Raw genomic sequence first — 18,307 nt, forward strand, 5'->3', positions numbered from 1 at the left:
TAATGTTTGTACAGTCTTTTCTGTTTTGCAGAGACAACATATGTATAGTTTAACTGGTTTGTTCATCTCCTTGGCTGAATTTCATGGGTACTCATTGTGATATACAAAATCACTTATATGCCTTGCATTCTTATTTATTTATTTTTTGTTGTTGAAATAATAGCGAAAAAGTTATTGCATTTTCTTTCAAGAGATTGATAGAGAAGTAACTGTCTTATTTTATTTAAATTCTTGCTATAAATTATTCATTTTATTCATATTATTTCATTTTATGTTTAATTGTATGTACTAGATTTTTATGGTTAAAACTGTTTAGTTTAAATAAAATGTTAAAAATAGTAAGTGTTTGTATTATTGTGTTTTTTTTAAAATTCATAAAACATTTGGTTGTCAGATCATTTGAGTCTGAGAAAATCTGGAAAAATAGAAAACTCAGAGATTTAAAATCTGCTTAAATAACTACAGCAAAATGTAAATTAAATGAAAACATTTGTTGAAATCCTGAAAAAGTTGAAATTTTAGGATTTTTTTTTTTACTTAGAAAAAAAAATTAAGAAAAATAGTAGATTTTTATACAAAACTCTTTCCTTAAATTTGAGTTTTCAACACACATGTGTCTTTTGATCATTTCTGTGAAATTAAATCTGTTGTTGGTCATTTGCTGTGGTAATTCTAGGTTAGAAAAAAGCTTTTATTGAAACTTTAAAAAATTTATTCATTGTAATGTTTGGATAATTTTTTTGAGATACAATTATTACTTAGAGAATTTTGATTTACTTTTTAAACTAGAGGCAAGTTTTTTTTCTTTCTTTTTAATGTTTTTTATGTGGTTAATGATTTGCAGTATTATTTTTAAGATTTTTAAATTATTGTGAATTATTTTAACTCTTAAGGGTCTGATTTGTAAGTGCATTCATATGTTATGAAATTATATATGGTTGGATGTAATCTTAATATTTCATAACATGACCAGTGAGTATATTAAAATGATCATATTTTTGCATTGATTTTGATGCATTCGACTGTTAATTTTTAATTCTTTAAAAAAATTTGTACTATTTTTTTTAACTGAAATATTTTGTTAGTAAGACTTGTTGTTCTAGTCTAGAGGAAAAGGAAGGAAAATAATAATTAATTTTTCAAGAAATTAACATTAGGGATAAACCTTGAGTTTATTCTGGCTGGGGTCTTTTTTATATAAAATTTTATGAACTGTTAGTGTATGAAAAAAGTTTGTTATATAATTGTCCATTGTTATATAATTCTCTATACATAGAGAAGAATAGGTACATCTGTTTGTCTTTGAACCATTTAATTTTTTTTATGAAGCTTAAAAATCCTATTACCTAAATTTTTTAATCTTTAAAGTTTATCTATGATTATTTAAATATAATAATTACTTTTTTAGATTTATTAAAGGTGTGCTGTTGCAACCAAAGTTAACAGCACAGTAAACTACCTTCAAATTATTTTTTGAATTATTATTATTATTTTTTTAAACTTATTTTGATTTCAAATTGTCATTGTGTTGTTGGGAAAAAATTTCTTAATTGTAAATTATTTAATTTTGTTGCCAACATGTTTTAATGAAGTACTTTTCATTCCAAAAGAAGTAAAAGAAAACAACTTTTTTAAATTTAAATTGAATAAATTTGCCATTAATGATTTTGCAGACAAGAGTGTATGATATCCCCCATCTCTTAACATTGGTTCTCTGAATTCTTAGTAAAATACACAATTGAGTCTCAAGTATAAACTACTAAGTCTAGAAAACATACAACTACATTTGTAGTAAATGTTTAAATTTTCATACCATTTCTTACACTAATATTGAATGCAATAGTCGCAATCATTTTATAATTTATTGAGTAATGTCAAATAGAAATCACTCTAGCTTTTGCTGTTACGAAACTTTTTTATTAAATACATATAGCATTTACATATTAGCATTAATTACATATGGGTTTTGAATTTACAAATGGCATATATAAACATTACAGATTATCTCAAATTTGGTGCCACTATTTATTTCTCTTTACATTTAGAGGCCTTGGGGCTGTATAATGATAAACCACATTTTAAAATTGTTTGGTTAAGCGTTTTTGGTGGAATACACCATGATTTCATAGTAGGCAGTATGATGTTTCTCTGTATTGTGCTAGTAGAAATGCTAGAAACGGTAAAGTACCTATTTGAAAACCATATAAGGAACAGTCTGAGGCCAATGTGTGACTTATTGCCCCAAGTCCTTCCATTGTAATTACAAACACAATACGCAATTGCAGTGTCTCAATTGTAATTTCCTACTCAGACTTTAAATTTTATAGATTGAGAATATTTCTAATTTAAATGTATGTTGTAAGGTAGAAAAATTGCTTAATCTTTTATTGAGAGAATAAACTTTATTTGTAGGAAATAAAATATACGTTTAAACGTTGTATAATTATATAATGATTTCCGAGCAAATATGATTTTTTCTAAAAAAAGTTGATCAGCAGAGGCCATTTTGAAAAATTTGGAAATCTTTTTTTTTTTTAAAGTATTCTACAAAATCTCTCTAAATAAATTTAATAAATAAAAACAATGCCTTAAGGAGTTAAGACACTTGTATTTTTTTTAGCAATTCGACTTATGGATGATGTTGCGTTATAATTATTTGAAATTAATTACTTGTATCGCATTAATTGGATTAACAAATATTTTTTTTATCCCTTGCAAGTGCTAGAAAGTTTTTTGACCAAGAGTTCTTGAAGTTAGTCATAATTTTTTAAAACTATTTTTGTCACAAGTTCTTATCAGACCGTTTGGGTTTAATATAAAACAATAAACAGAAGGGTGGCTATGTGAAACAATTCGTTTCAATTTTTATATTCTGTAATAAAATGAGGGTTGTGCTTGTTTTTATAAGAAAGTGAACACATTAGGGAACGCAAATTTAATATCTAATTCAGAAAGAAACCAAAACGTTCTGACGAATCGCTTTTCAGGAGAAGGAGTTTAAAAACGGGAAAACCTGTTTCATTGCTAGACTGAACTTAATGCGTTTAAAACTATTGCAACTTTTTTCCTTTTTCCCAGATTTTGTATTTTTAAAGCATTTTGATATCGGTTTAGTTTTTTCCTCACCTGAACATTATTTGAAAAAATTTGATTTCTCAGGAACTATTCGACCAATTTCACTCAAATTTTGCCAATTAAAAATTGCATTCATTAAAATGATATAAAAAATTGTTTACCTTACAATTCAAATTTTTTTACTATCATTAAATAACTAATTTACTAAAAGTTATATTTTGTATGGGATAATCTTTATATATAAAAATTTACAACTGAGTACAAAAAGCTTTAAATTCGCGTATAAAGTTCTCGAGTTTTAGTGAAATACGCAAAAAAAAAAAAAAAATGCCATAAAGGGGTCCAAACTCCTTACTAAACTATGGAACCATATTTCCCAGATTACGGCTACTCCCTATATTTCAAAAGTCAGAAATCCCAATCCATCAAAAAAGAATTTCCGTTTATTCAGAAAAAAGTACGTTTTTGTGACTGATTTTGTAACCTAAAATATCATCTGCGCTAATTAATTTGCATATTTGAGCTCATGTCCAAGATTAAGTCCCAGAACCTGAAGATCTTATCATTAGAGCAAAAGTTATATAGGATAATCTGTTTATTTTTTTGCTCATTATTCTTCATTTTTGCTGTCTCGCAGTGGACTGATCGTTTAGTTATGGTCAGCATCACTGGCTGCGGTCAGTGACCACTTGGTTCAGTCTGCTTAGGGACCGAGGATGTGCGGTATTGGTCCTCGTTAAACCGTAAAGTGCTCGTCTTCACGCGCAGGTTGTCACCGTCGCCAATAACCCATTGTGCAGACGTAAATAAACTACAGCAACAACTCTTCATTTTTGCAAGGATTCTAAAAGTATAAAGCAAGTGTACTCTCTGTATAGGTTAGAGTAGCTTAAATAACATATATTAAGTTTCATTTAAACTAATTCGGTAGGGAGGATTTCAAATCCGAAATTAGTTTTCTTCCGAAAGACTTTTTTCACAATTATATTTTTGGTTTAGTTTATTTTATGTATGAATGTTTTTAAAGAGGATTATATGCAAATAAATCTGCCCCTTTGAAAATAACATATGATCTTAGCGTATCGTATCATAAACTGATACTGAAATGTGTTATCGCTTTCTTCCCTCAGTAGAGTGGATTTAAAAATAATCCTGGTTCGGACTATATTGTTGTTAAATTGCTTAAAAATTATGGCTCGTAGGGGGAAAAAGATTTCAGATTAGCAATAAGCTAAGCATTTGTTAAAAAATCTCGTACTACAGAAAAAAAAAATTGTTCCCCAGAGTAATTAAACATTTTCAATAATTAAACATTGCAAATAGAGAAGAAGTGAAGTGATTATGGCTAACCATGTGATTTAATTGGATACGTATAAGCGACGTTACACGTGTGCATCGAACCTGATTGGTTTCTGAATCAACAAATGGCGGTTTACCTACAATGACGTTACTTGCAGGCATCCAATTATCATATTAAATAGATTTAGTCTACTTTTAAAACAGAAGTGTTTACATTTTTTGAAAAACTAGCGAAGGAGAAACAATTTTTTTGATAAAATCAAGTGTCTTAACCCCTTTTAATCTTTCAATTCATTATCTGCACCCACATTCAGCTACAACCATATCTTCGTAATCATATTTGTAGGTGACCACACCGTCATCATCCACATAAAGAATCGAAATGGGTGTTAATTTGGAAGGGACACAAGCCGCTCTGGACACTTGTTTTGGCTCAAGACTGTGCATCAAGGTTTGGATGATGGCGTGTTTCGTGGGTGCCAAGTGCGCACTCATAGGAAATGAGCATTTTCCTGTACATTCAAAAGCCTGGAAGAAAAAGGATAATAAAGAGACATATCTATCTATCATCTAAAATATTAATCAAGAAATTTGCACTGTAAAAAAGAATACAGTATTTTTTTAAATAATTCATAGATGTAAAAGAATATTAATATATCATGATATTTGTTTAGTTAAATTTATATTCAGCTTGAAACGAGTAATGAATTCAGCATTTTAAAATAATTCAGGTGATACAAAAGAATATCAATATATCAAGAAATTTATTGGGGCCGGGATTGCCTGGTTGGCAGGGTGCTGGACTCACGTTCGTGAGGACGGTAGTTTGAATCCAGTTGACCGAAGACTCCCCGTATAGTAAATAGTGACTGGTGCAAGTTAAATTTGTTGAGTCACTAAGTCCTCCATGTTCCCATTAAAATTTATACCTTTTGGGGATTCTGAATTGGAGATCGATCGTTCTCTGGTTCAGATCAAAATCACGATCTGTGGATGCATGAATGGGTCTATAAACGGGTATGACGTATGAGTGTGACAGATGTCGAATTCTTGGCCATAGATGGCGCCACTGGAAAACAAGAACAATCACACCCCTTGCCTTAATGGCCTACGACGACAACAACAACAACAAGAAATTTATTGGATAATGTTGTGTTGAGCTGCAAAGAAATAACGGAATTCAATCGATACTTCTAACATTTGATGTTTTAATGAAATATATTTTTAAGGGGTGTTGAACAAAATTAAAAAAAATTACAAAACATATAAAGCACTCATCACAGCTTAGGAATCAATCCTGTTCTGATTATTAATGTATTAGTTTAAATTATTTATATGTGGGGCTGGGGGGCAAAACTCTTTCAATTTAGTACAAATTATTATGCATTATCGAGACTGCCATTAAGAAAAATAATTTTTAAAAATACGTTAATTCCGTAGTAGTTGGAGATATGAGTTTAACTCATTTAAAACTAATGTTGCAGAATTACAACATTTTGCTATGACGTATTTTTATGGAAAAAAGTGTTAAGCCTTTATGGAAAATTAGGTATTTTCTAGTGTTACAAATAATTTCGATTGAAGATTCCGTACATACCAGATCATGTAATGGTTATGTATCTTATTCACACTTATGGCGAGTACGGATGTCTTGATATGGAATGATAAAGTATAAAATAAATAGGGTTTTTAATATTCTTTATCATTTTGCAAAAGTTTATGAAATAGTCTTCTCGTTTTTGACACAGAGTTTTTATTTAAATGTTTTTTCTTAATACTTTTTTATTATTTAGTATTAATTTAGGTCTATTTTAACCTAAATTAATAGTTTTAACATAAATTTAAAAAAAAATATTATATTTAGCTTTTTAATAATTTAAGGCTACGAAGTACATCATGAAACACCGATGTTTTTTTCCCGCGTTTAAGGTAAAATCTTTCAAACACGGCTCACTTTAAAGCAATCTATGATTTTTTTTAAAAAATTCGCGCTTATTTGGAGTTATTTAGATCTAAGAGAAACAGTTATTCATCATTGAAATTTCTCTAATTTTAGAAATGAATTATCGATAAATTTTTGAATATGAATAATAAAAAAAGCAATATTCAAACTTTTTTTGCGTAGATTTTTCAGTACAAATATAATTTTGATAATCTAACAGAATTTTTTCAACACAAATATAATTTTGATAATCTAACAGATTTTTTTTAATCAAATGTAATTACGATAATCTAATATGTTATTTAGTGACTATTATACTGTTGTTTTAATTAAAAAGTACCAAAATATATTTTTATTTGTAATTAGAGCGTTAGAGAAAATATATTTAAAAAGTACACCTGTGTCCCATCTGCGTCAAAGGGTTAGTCTTAACTAAACAATTATCTCGGGCTTTTAAGTTAAGAGTTAATAGGTTAAATTATAATGCTGTCAAATAATTATTTGTTTAAATATTTCTGTATAAGTTTTGTGTGAGTGCAGCGTGGAGCAATTTTTTCCTCACACGTGCTTGTTAAAAAAGTAATAAGCAGAGACTGTTACTAACCTCGTAGCTTGGTGGCGCTATAATCCATTGATCATAGTTAATTGCTGCAAAGTTGACGTGAAGGGGTTTCCTTCTGCAAGGATTCTTTTTCCTCTTGAGCTTCCCTTTTCTGATCCTCCCTAGTTCTTCAACTATATAATTGCTTTGCTCTTCAGATTCCTCATCTTCGTCTTCACTCCTCCTTTTTCGATAATGCTCTTCGAAAGAACCTTTATGGAACAACAATAATTATTTTATATTAATTTATGTTATATATATATATATATATATATATATATATATAGTCTCNAAAGCAAAATATATTAATACAATAGTGTGAGGAGCACTCAAAAATTTTTTTTTACAAAAATTACAACAAATAAAATAGAACACAATAAGTAAAAATAACACGTAAAAACAGAAAATATAATAAAAGAAAAAACAGTATAAAGCAAAAACAAAAACAAAAAAACTATAAAGCGAGTATCGAAATCAGATGAACTTACATGGACGGGAAATTTTCCAAGAATGACTTAAAAATATTTTCGCAACGAGATTGCCAGATTACAAAATATGAAAACAAAAGCGCAAATTGAGTGCAACTAGAGGAATCCAAAGTGCCGTTCTTACAGCATTGCTGAAGTAATTTGTTATGCTGTGCATTGATTTGTTAGTTACCAAGGATGGGCCCGAAATGGATGTGCGCAAGGTAATATTATACTGGATAATTTAAAAAGTTGACCATAAATAATATTAGAAAATAAATATTTATTTAAGAAAAAATATAAAATGGAAGAGAGAAACATAAATTGCCTGTTTTGAAATAATTTTAGCCACGTATTTGCCCAAAATGGATTTGCACATGGAAAAATCAATACAGAAATTTTTAGTAAATAATTTTAGCCACGGATTTGCCCGAAATGAATTTGCACATGGAAAAATTGTAAAAATTAATAAATGAATTTTTAGTAAATAATTTCATCCACGGATTTGCCCGAAATGGACTTGCAAATGGAAAAATTATAAAAATTAACAAAGAAATCATTTTTAGTAGATAATTTTAGCCACGAATTGGCTCAAAATGGATTTGAACATGGAAAAATCATATAAATTAACAAAGGAAATTTTTTAGTAAAGGAATTTTTTATTAAATAATTTTGACCACGGATTTGCCCGAAATGGATTTGCACATGGGAAAATTATATAAATTAACGAAGAAAATGTTTAGTAAATATATCCCCAAAAATATACGATTAATTCCATGATTTTATATAAAATTTTATTACTTTAGTTCGGTATCCTTTGTTTTTTATCAAATTTTGAAAGAGTTTATCGATTTGTTTTTTGGATAAATAAATATTACTACATATTCTTTTNATAGGGAGAAGGATTTTATTTTTAATCAATAATAATGTATTCACCCTCGTTAGCAACAACCTTTTAATGCAGGATCAAAATGAATCGAAATAGATCTAAAAAAATAAATTGGTTTTTAAGACTAACGAATATTTAATGCACCGGAACGACATTACTTTATTCAGAACTTTACTCGACATTACTTCATTCAAAAATTCAAGTTATTTAGTTATCATACTTAATAATAAACCTTTTCTATATTGTAAATTCGCAGATACTGATGAAAAAATGTCAAAATTTTTACTTTTATAAGCTTTTGAAAATGAAATTTATTACCAGGCTGTTTTACACATAACTCTTAAGTTAATAACATTCTAATATTTTCCTTAAAGAATAACTTATAAAGATGTTAACCTTTGCTTTTGTTTCGCACTAATGCATTGAATTCTTTCACATTTTCAGTATTTTGAAAAACAGTTTGATTGTTAAAATTTCTTCTGAATTCTTCCAAAGATCTTTTCATTCTGGTGAATATTTTATCATCTTCATCTGTTGACTTCGTCAGTGTTTTAGATAACACAAGCAACTGTGGCCCATACGTTGAAAAGGCATCAAGATCAAGAAAAGGTGAAATTTCTTGTGGAACCACAAGTTCAAGAAGCATCTTCTCCTTGTTTTTCAAAGATTCTATGAGAAATTCTGTAACATTTACTGTAAGTAGTAATTCCTCTTTTAAGTTTATCGATTTTGTTGTTAATAGACGGCTGGAGATCTCTGAAAATTTGTAGAACTCGATGTTGAATATATCTGTAAAGAAAAAAAACGAGTATTACAATTTTTGTAAACATTAATTGTTTAAATCTCATAGATCAATATCGAAATTTGTTCAGGTACAGGACAAAATAACAAGAGCTCTTCTAAACTAACGCTATGAAAACAATCCTTCTTTTAGCAGAAAATGTTTTGGAAGATTTTACATAGCAAAACTGTTGGCACGATTTAAAAGATTATGCTTGAAACTTTTATGCTATTTTTATTGAAAGATATTGCTTTTTTTGATATTTTCCTTTAAGCAAAGCTTGCATCGACCGAAATGAGAGCTGGAAGTTAAATGTTTCTTTCCTTTTTTAATACTACTGTATTTTTGATTTTTATATAAATATGGCAATCCTAAAGAATCCATGGTTTCCAATTAGATGTACTTGATAAAATTGGTCTGAATTTTAAACTCAGTTGAAAATATTGACTTATGAACAATGGATTTTTAGCGAAAATTCTAAACATTTTAACATATTTTGATGGCTAATCAAGAGTTGTAGCTACGAAGAATAAACTGTTCTTTTGTTTGGGGAGGAAGGGATATTCTATTTTTTTATTTGTTCTTCTTTCTTTTGACGGAATATAAATATATACAAAAAATAGCACTAAATTGTTCTACGAATAAAACATAAAGAATACGTCCATTACTTAAAAAGATTGTGTTTACAGAACAGTTTGTAGCTTATTGTCTCAAAATCCAATAACGAGTCTGATCTTCTTTTGGTAGCTAAACTCCGACTTGTCTAACATTTTCAGGATTGTCGAAATAAATTATGAGAAATATAGATAAAAAGGGGACTAGTGTGGATATTTTTTTTATATATAAAATTGCCAAAAAAGCTTACTAATTACTATTTTGAACATCTCCTGTATTGTTTTTATTCATAGTTGAATGCTTGTCTTCATTTTAAATTTTACCTAAGTTAATTTGGATGAATAGTTCTTAATAATATTCTTTTCAGTAAATAGTTGTGTTTAAACAAAACTAGTAAATAGTTGTGTTTAAACAAAACTAGTAAATAGCTGTGTTTAAACAAAACCAAACGTCAGTGAAAAGATACGCCATTTTTTTTTACTCTTTTTTTTTCTACATAAATTCAGCAACCATCGATACAATCGCTCAAAAATGAGTACAGTCCCACAAATCAACAATAAAACCTCCAAACAAAACTTGGCAAACTTCCAATCACAGCATTTTTTTTTTCTTTTTGCTTCCGGACGAGAAAAAACGTCACGACGACAACGAGAACAACGCCCGAATTTTCTCGGGATATTTGCAATATATACATACCCGAGTTAACTCGGGATAATCACGGAAGCGGTTAAGTTATAATTTAAATATTGGTCATAATATTCATTCAAATATGTTCACATAATTAGAAATATTTGTCTAAATAATTATCAAGAATATATTTCCAGGTTTTTAACGTAGCGACCTAACAGCTCCTACCTAACCAGAATCAAGCAATATTGGCCCACTTCTGACTCCGAACAACTTTAAAGCTTAAGAACGAGTACACCCCAAATATTAAGCCTACTTATGAATTATTATTCCCCATTCACCACTGCAAAAAATGCAGGAGCAATCGTATAGTAATAGAACTTTTTATCTCAATGATCATGATCAATTATCGACTGTAAGTATACTTATTAATCTTCATTATAAAAATTCAGTGGTAAGTTTAATAAATCAATTATAAATGTTTGAAGGAGAGAATACTTAATCGTTAAGTTACTATTTTTTTTTATTATTTCGAATTAATTTTTTTCCCCTTTGAATTTAAATGAAGTGCTCAGTCGACGTAAAATGCGAAATTTCGAGGGGAATTAAAGTTGTCGCATCAATGTGGGTATGTTCAATGCGACAGAATTAAATTTTTGCTTACGTTTTAATTTTCTTGTAATCCTTATTGGAACATTGGAAATGACGAAAATCTTAGGCATATAGGCAATCTTATTTTAAAGATTATATGAAACACAAAGTAATATAAGCAAGAAATTAGAGTTTATCATCAAAATATACTCTGCAGCTTAGTTGTTCCTCGTTAGTAATTTGTGATAAATGGTTTTCACATTATTGCTTTAAACAATCCACATAAGTATTGAGAATCAGAGATGCCAACTGCTCCGGCCACGCCAAAATAAATAAAAAAGTGGAAAAAAACTACAAAGTAAATTTTGCAAATATATGACTATTTTTGCTTGCTTTTTAAAAGGTAGAGCATGACCTAAGTACTTTCTTTTCTTTTATTAGACAAAAACTGGGTACCTGGGCTGCTCAGCGACCCCTATCCCATACATCATACCTGCCAACTTTCACTCTTTCCGAGAATGGATTTTCAGAGTGGTTGTAAAGCAATAAACGAAAACCAATCTGATTCAAACATATATTTATATTTTGATCCCGTTGAAATTAGCTTGCCCTAGGATTATTATGCTTTTATATATTTATTGTTATTATTTATATGTAGTGGTGGTAAAACTCATTTATAATTATCATTATAATTCAAAAAGTTAATTGGAATAACCTGAATATAGCTACCACTTTAAATATGAAAATAAAATCTTCCGGAAAATCCGGAAGAGTTGGTAGGTCAGCTCATGAAATATAAACAAGTTGATTTACAAACATTTTGTATTTTGCAACATTATAGTAGCTAGTTAAAAAGACCAAGCTCACTTGCTTGAAGAATTAAAAACATTTAACCCTTTCGCGCCGACTGTCACAAATACGTGCCAGCATAAAACCGTATCAATCAGGGTAAAAAGATAAAACTGGTAACCAAAGTAGTTCTTTAGCAGTTTATTTGTGGGCGGAGTTATAATTGTTTGATTTATTTAATTCACCATTACTTTGTTCAAAATAAAACTATTTAGCTATACTTTGAATTAATATTAGTTCTATATATGATTAAACTAACAATAATGAAAGTAAAAGCAAAGTAAGTCTATCAAATTAGCAGCGACAACATTTAAGTTACCGCTTTTTATTTAATCACAACTTGACTCTGATTTTGTACGAATGCTTTTCTGAATCACCCGTCCCCAAGGGGTTAATAATTACAAACAATTTGATTTTAGTCATTTTATACAACCATGATTAGCGAAATACACATCATATACTGACTTGATTAGAGAATTATACATTATTTGCATTAGGTAAATGATTAGAAAAAATGATATTGAGCATTAAAAACATTTTATGGTTTTAAATAGTACAAACAATTTTAATTTTAACCATGATTAGATGGCCTAAGTATATAAAAAGGTTGAATTGTATAAGCCTACGATTTATTTAGAAATAGTGGTGGATAAAAATCTACTAAATTGAATTTATTAAACCAAGAATCACAATTGATAAACTATCACTTTAAAATATATATTTGCTGTCCGGAGGAAGGTGGCATCTCTGGAGAATGCTTGCCTGATTTTTCTTTTAAATTGGGTAGTGAAAAATTAAACAAGGCAAATAATTGTTAATTTACCTTCTAATGAATCTATAACTACATATCACTTTTTCACTTCTTATATCTGATTGTAGCGACTCTGAAAATGCCTCTAACTCAGCTTATATATTTGTATAATTAATCCTTTGCATCCGATTTATTTAAATTCCGAACTGAGATGAAGCTAACAAATTAAAAAACTAGTAGTAAGTTTTTGATTAAAAAAATTTTTTCTTTTGTTAAATAGTTACTAAATATAACCTGACATCTTCACTAAATGCTTGTCATTTATAAGATGTGGTAGTTATCAGTGCATTATTTTTTTCCTAAATAGACTAATAGCAAAATATTTTAGTCAGAACTTTCTATTTATTGGTAATAAATGCATAACGAGTCTCACTCGTTAAATAGCGTGAAAGGATTAAGAATAATAAAAGTTTTATTATTACAAAAACCAGCTAAAAGTGCTTGGGTTTTCTACCAGTCTCACCTCTTTTTCATATTATTTTCAGCCCTAACTTCGAGAGTCTAATTGTCCATATGCTGTTAATTGATGCAAAGGATATTTTAAGTTCCAAAATAAGATACAAAAACGTATTTTTCCCCCGCTGTATATGGAATTTTGACCTTCAAATTATGATCTCATCAGTTTATGCAAGGAATAATAAAAATCCATAACTACCAATTGTTTTTAATGGATGCAATTTTTATATTGAATTGCTTCTTCGCCGTGATAAATTTCCACCACCTATAGAGTAGATAGACCATATCGAGGTGGCGGAGTCGCAATTATTATTAAGAACAGCATACCTGCTAACTTTCACTCGTTCCGAGTGAAAGTTGGCAGAGAGAGATTTTCAGAGTGGTTGTAAAACAATAAGCGAAAAACAATCTGACTCTAAAATATATTTATATTTTGATCCCGTTGAAATTCGGTTGCGTATGGGTTATTATGCTCTGATATATTTATTGTAATTATTTATATGTAGTGGTGGTCAAACTCATTTATAATTATCATTATAATTCAAAAAGTTAACTGAGTATTGCTACCACTTTAAGTATGAAAATAAAATCTTCCGGAAAATCCGGAAGAGTTGGCAGGTATGAGAACAGTCTCTCACATCACGAGGTTACAAAAGAAGCCAGCGGCGGCATAGAATACATTACTGTCACCTTGCAACATGGCAATAGTAGCATCAATATCACGGGAGTCTACAACCCCCCCAAGCATACTATCACCGAGACGCAGTTGAAAAACCTTTTTATTAGCAATCAGGATACAATTATTTTGGGGGACTTTAATTCTAAGCACTCCATCTGGGGCTGCAACCGTACCAATGTTAATGGCATCAATCTTAAAAAGCTCATAAATAAATACAACCTCACTGTCATAGCCCCACTTGAACCCACATACTACCCCAATAATAGTTCTCAAATTCCAGACATTCTAGACTTAGCTATCACTAATATTAAAATACCAATGAGCAGCTCGGTTATTAATGAATTAACCTCAGACCATAGACCTGTTCTCTTAAATGTTGGCATATCTGCAATTCACACGCCCAAGATGATTAAAACCACAAACTGGGACCTTTTTCAAAATATTCTAACCACCAAACCGCCCCCCAATCTAGACTTAAAAAACCCAAATGACATCAACAATCAAATCAATAGTATTGAAAATTTCATCTCTGGCGCATACGAGGAAGCTTCCATAGATAAAGAATACAAAATTAATTTTCTTAAACTTCCTCAGGATATTAGAAACCTAGTAAAAACCAGAAATTGGTGTAGGAAAAAATTCAAACGAACCTGCGATCCGAATTATAAAACTGAAATGCTTGAACTAAATAAAATCATTCACAAAGAAACTAGAAAGTATAAAAAATTACAGTGGAATGACAAGATCAAAAATCTAACAACTGAAAACAATTCAATCTGGAAAATGGCAAAGGCCCTCAGAACTGACCAAGTAATTAGCAAACCAATTAAGACAGATAATGGCTTTGCATGTACTAACACTGACAAGGCAGAAGCTTTTGCCACACATATGGCTAAACAATTCTCCCTTAATGATGACTATGATATCGGCACACATAATATTGTCAATACCACTGTCTCGGACTTCCTAGTCTCTAATTCCCAAGTCACCCCTATTGAACCCACCAATAATTATGAAGTACAAAATATTATCAAGAAACTAAAATCAAAGAAGGCACCAGGTGATGACAATATTAAGAATAAAATGGTTAAACTTTTACCAAATACTTACATCTCCACCTTAACAGATATTTACAATGCCTGTCTGCACTTAAATTATTTTCCCACAAACTGGAAGAATGCTTCCATTATTCTGATTCCCAAAGCAAATAAAAACCTAACCTTACCCGAGAGCTTTAGACCAATCAGCTTACTGTGTATTTTTGGTAAAATTCCAGAACGTATACTGTATAACAGAATAAAGCCTTTTCTAGGCTGTCTGCCTAATGAGCAGTACGGTTTCAGAAAAAAATTAGATACCACCAAACAACTCCTTCGAATCATTGACTTCATTGGTAAGGGCCTGCACAACAAACAGACAACTGCATTTCTCATTCGATCGAGTTTGGCATGCTGGTATCGTGCACAAACTAATTAATTTAAACTTTCCCTATGGCATTGTAAAAATAATACATAACTACTTATCAAACCGTACTTTTAATATTAAACTAAATAGTGTTGTTTCATCCAAGAGAAAAATAAATGCGGATGTTCCCCAAGGGAGCATTCTAGGACCGATACTTTTCATTATTTATACCTACGATTTCCCCTTATTTCACGACGACCACAACAGTATCACTACGTTTTACGCTGATGAAACTGGAATCTTGCAGAAATCTCTCAAACCAAATAATGCACTTCAAAAACTACAGAACAAGTTATATGATGTTGAAGACTGGTGCCTAAATTGGAAGTTCAAACCAAATGCTAGTAAATCGCAACTTTTAATAATACAAAAGAATAGAAAGTCCTACTCTAATAAATACCAACTAGTTCTCTTCAACAACACTATACCCATTGTTGATAAAGCTATATATTTAGGCTTAACCATTAATAAAAAACTGACCTGGTCTGATCATGTAAATAACATTAAAAATAAAGTATATGCAGCAACCAACAAACTTCAAACACTTTTTCATAACCGACACCTTAGTTTAAAACTGAAAAAACTCCTGTATACCTCGATGATACGTCCTATCATGACGCACGCCTCACCTGCCTGGTGTAACGCCTCCGAAAAAGACCTCAAAAAACTTATCGTACTTCAAAACAACATCTTGAGAAAACTCTGGGGAGCCAGATGGTTTATCCGCAACAACGCCATTCATAGAGATCTTAACATTGACCGCTTTGACCATCATTTCAACAAATTAAATAGAAACTTCTTTATTAAAGCCGCCACCTGCAATACCGCACATTTTAATGATATTTTCGACTGCATAAATCTCAAAGAGGATGCAAAAATTCGACCCATTGCACACTTCTGATATCATACTAAAATTTAACAACACAAACACTCACTGACGGCCGGGTCTCTACTTAACAGAGCCACATATACTTACACATATACACACATCCTCACAATCTTTTAACTCGCCTCCCTTTCGTATGTATTTCCAAACTGTAAATATTCATTTGTGTTTATTTTTCCATTGTACTTTAATTTTACCTTTTTCATGTACATTTTTATTACTTATAATTTTGCTATTGCCTAATAATGGCAAAGTGCCATTTTTCTTTTCTCAAGATCTCCATTTGCTCCCCAAACTTTAATTTTGTCATGTATGTTTCTAAGTTTAACTTCAAGATGAATGGGAAAAGGGCCGTAAGGCCTCAGACGCCCAGTTCCACTACAACGAACAAACGAACCGTGATAAATTTCCTTACAGTGAATTGTTGAGAATAGATTAACTCCTCCCGAATATTACCTAATATTGAAATAGTTCTTCTACCAATATTTACACTTTTCCCGGCTCGAACGTGTTAATAATCTTATGCTGAATAGCTGTCAAAAAATTCAGGATTGTTCTTACAAGTATTTCATTTTTATGTTAAAATTGATAATACTTTTTCGACATTTGTTTTTAAATTTCGGATTTATAAATTTAATGTAATTTGATTTTGACTACCACTAAATGCAAATAAATTAATCAATCAATAAATTATATATATATAAAATAAAAACGATCCATACACGAATTTAAGAAACAGCAAATGTGTAGTGTTTATTTTATATACAGTTGCATATCAATTAGTCCTTCAGTACACGCTTGAAGTTTTTATAAATGGCATCATTTATACCCATGCAAAAATAAGTTTATGAATAAAAATAATAAGTGTATGCAAATTAAAAAAAATTTTCGTATTATACCACTATAATTTAATTTAAAAAAACATTACCGATACATAAATATTTCAGTTTGGCTTCTCACAATGTTTCTCTTCTTAAAGCTAAAAAAAAAGTTACTAACTCTCTTTTGACCCCTAATGAAGAGTCAGAGGAACTGAAAGAGCTTTTGTAAGTTTAACACGTTGAGCGCCACGTCAGCCATCGGTGGCTGACACTGGACTTTCCATTTAGGCCGCGTCAACCACCGGTGGCTGACACTGAAATTACATTTAGGCCGCATCTGTCACCGGTGGCTGACACTGAAATTACATTTAGGCTACGTCAACCACCGGTGGCTGAAACTGAAATTACATTTAGGCTGCGTCTGCCACCGCTTGCTGACACTGACCTTTCACATAGGCCGTGAAAAACAGCTGGCTGACAGCGTATAACATATGATACAGAAATATAAAATTTACACTCTTTTACGGAATTGCAGAAAATTTATTCAAAATTTACTTAATTATTGTGATTTTTGGTTTAATAAATTCAATTTAGCGGATTTTTATCCACCACTATTTTTAAGCAATTCATTGGTATATATAATTCACCACTTAATTAAATTATGTGATGCTAAACCCTTTATAAACTAGCAAAATCTATCGATATTCACAAATTTAGTTTGTAGTTCGCATAATTTTGAAGAAAAGTGCCAATTTTTTTATTCAAGAAAATTACATAAAACTAAGTGTATAAGTAATATATGCACTCATTTTTAAGTTAATTTTTAGCGTACATGTTTGATGAGTTGTTCTAGTTGAAAATAATCTCTAAACACATGAAAAACAGTCAGTGCTACCATATGGTGCTCAAATTAAGATACAAATATGATTCCGGACATAAGAAAAAGATTGCTTTAATCTTTTGAACACACCAGCCCGGAAATATCAACGACACGAGAAATAGAAGGTGATTTGTTGGGAGCTTGAAGGTAGGGTAGTTTTTTTTAGTCAAATCTTGTCCAAATGGAATATTATATATTTTTTATGCTGTGTTAACTTTTGTCTGCAAAGCAGGACTCGAAAAACAGCCCGTCCGCCAGTCCTCGGCTGTCAAAAATTCCCCGCGGACGACTAATTTCTCGAATCCGACGTCCGCGCGGACGGCCATTTTCCCGTTAATGATCGTGATACATTTTCAATTTTTGTTATCTTACAAGAGTCTAGCGCCTCACTTCTAAAATGACCCTCTAATCTAGAAATACAGCAACATACTGTGTATGGTGGAATTGATGTTTTCTCTGTCGGGGGGGTACTGCAGCGGTTGAAAGGAGCTTTTCAGCAATGAATTTACAAAAAAAAAAAAAAAAAAAAAAAAAAAAAAAAAAAAAAAAAAAAAAAAAAAAAAAAAAAAAAAAA

At 30.3% G+C, this 18,307-nt stretch overlaps 1 protein-coding gene across 3 annotated transcripts in view; it reads right to left on the reverse strand.

Annotated features, from left to right (window-relative positions):
• The window catches only part of LOC107440434 (dorsalin-1), an 87,426-nt gene that overhangs the window by 57,091 nt on the left and 12,028 nt on the right, over window positions 1-18,307 (reverse strand). For 2 of the 3 annotated variants that reach the window (XM_043056267.2, XM_071182116.1), the window contains exons 3-5: window positions 8,670-9,062; window positions 6,921-7,129; window positions 1,896-4,902 (exon numbers count right to left, since the gene is read on the reverse strand). In XM_043056267.2, the coding sequence (XP_042912201.1) occupies window positions 4,669-4,902; window positions 6,921-7,129; window positions 8,670-9,062 (836 nt within the window). In that variant the 3' untranslated portion in view covers window positions 1,896-4,668. Of the gene's footprint in view, window positions 1-1,895; window positions 4,903-6,920; window positions 7,130-8,669; window positions 9,063-18,307 lie in introns of those variants that run through there. The other variant, XM_071182117.1, reaches the window with a different exon arrangement.

The sequence above is a fragment of the Parasteatoda tepidariorum genome, chromosome 6 (genome assembly GCF_043381705.1).
Source record: "Parasteatoda tepidariorum isolate YZ-2023 chromosome 6, CAS_Ptep_4.0, whole genome shotgun sequence".
NCBI lineage: Eukaryota > Metazoa > Arthropoda > Arachnida > Araneae > Theridiidae > Parasteatoda > Parasteatoda tepidariorum.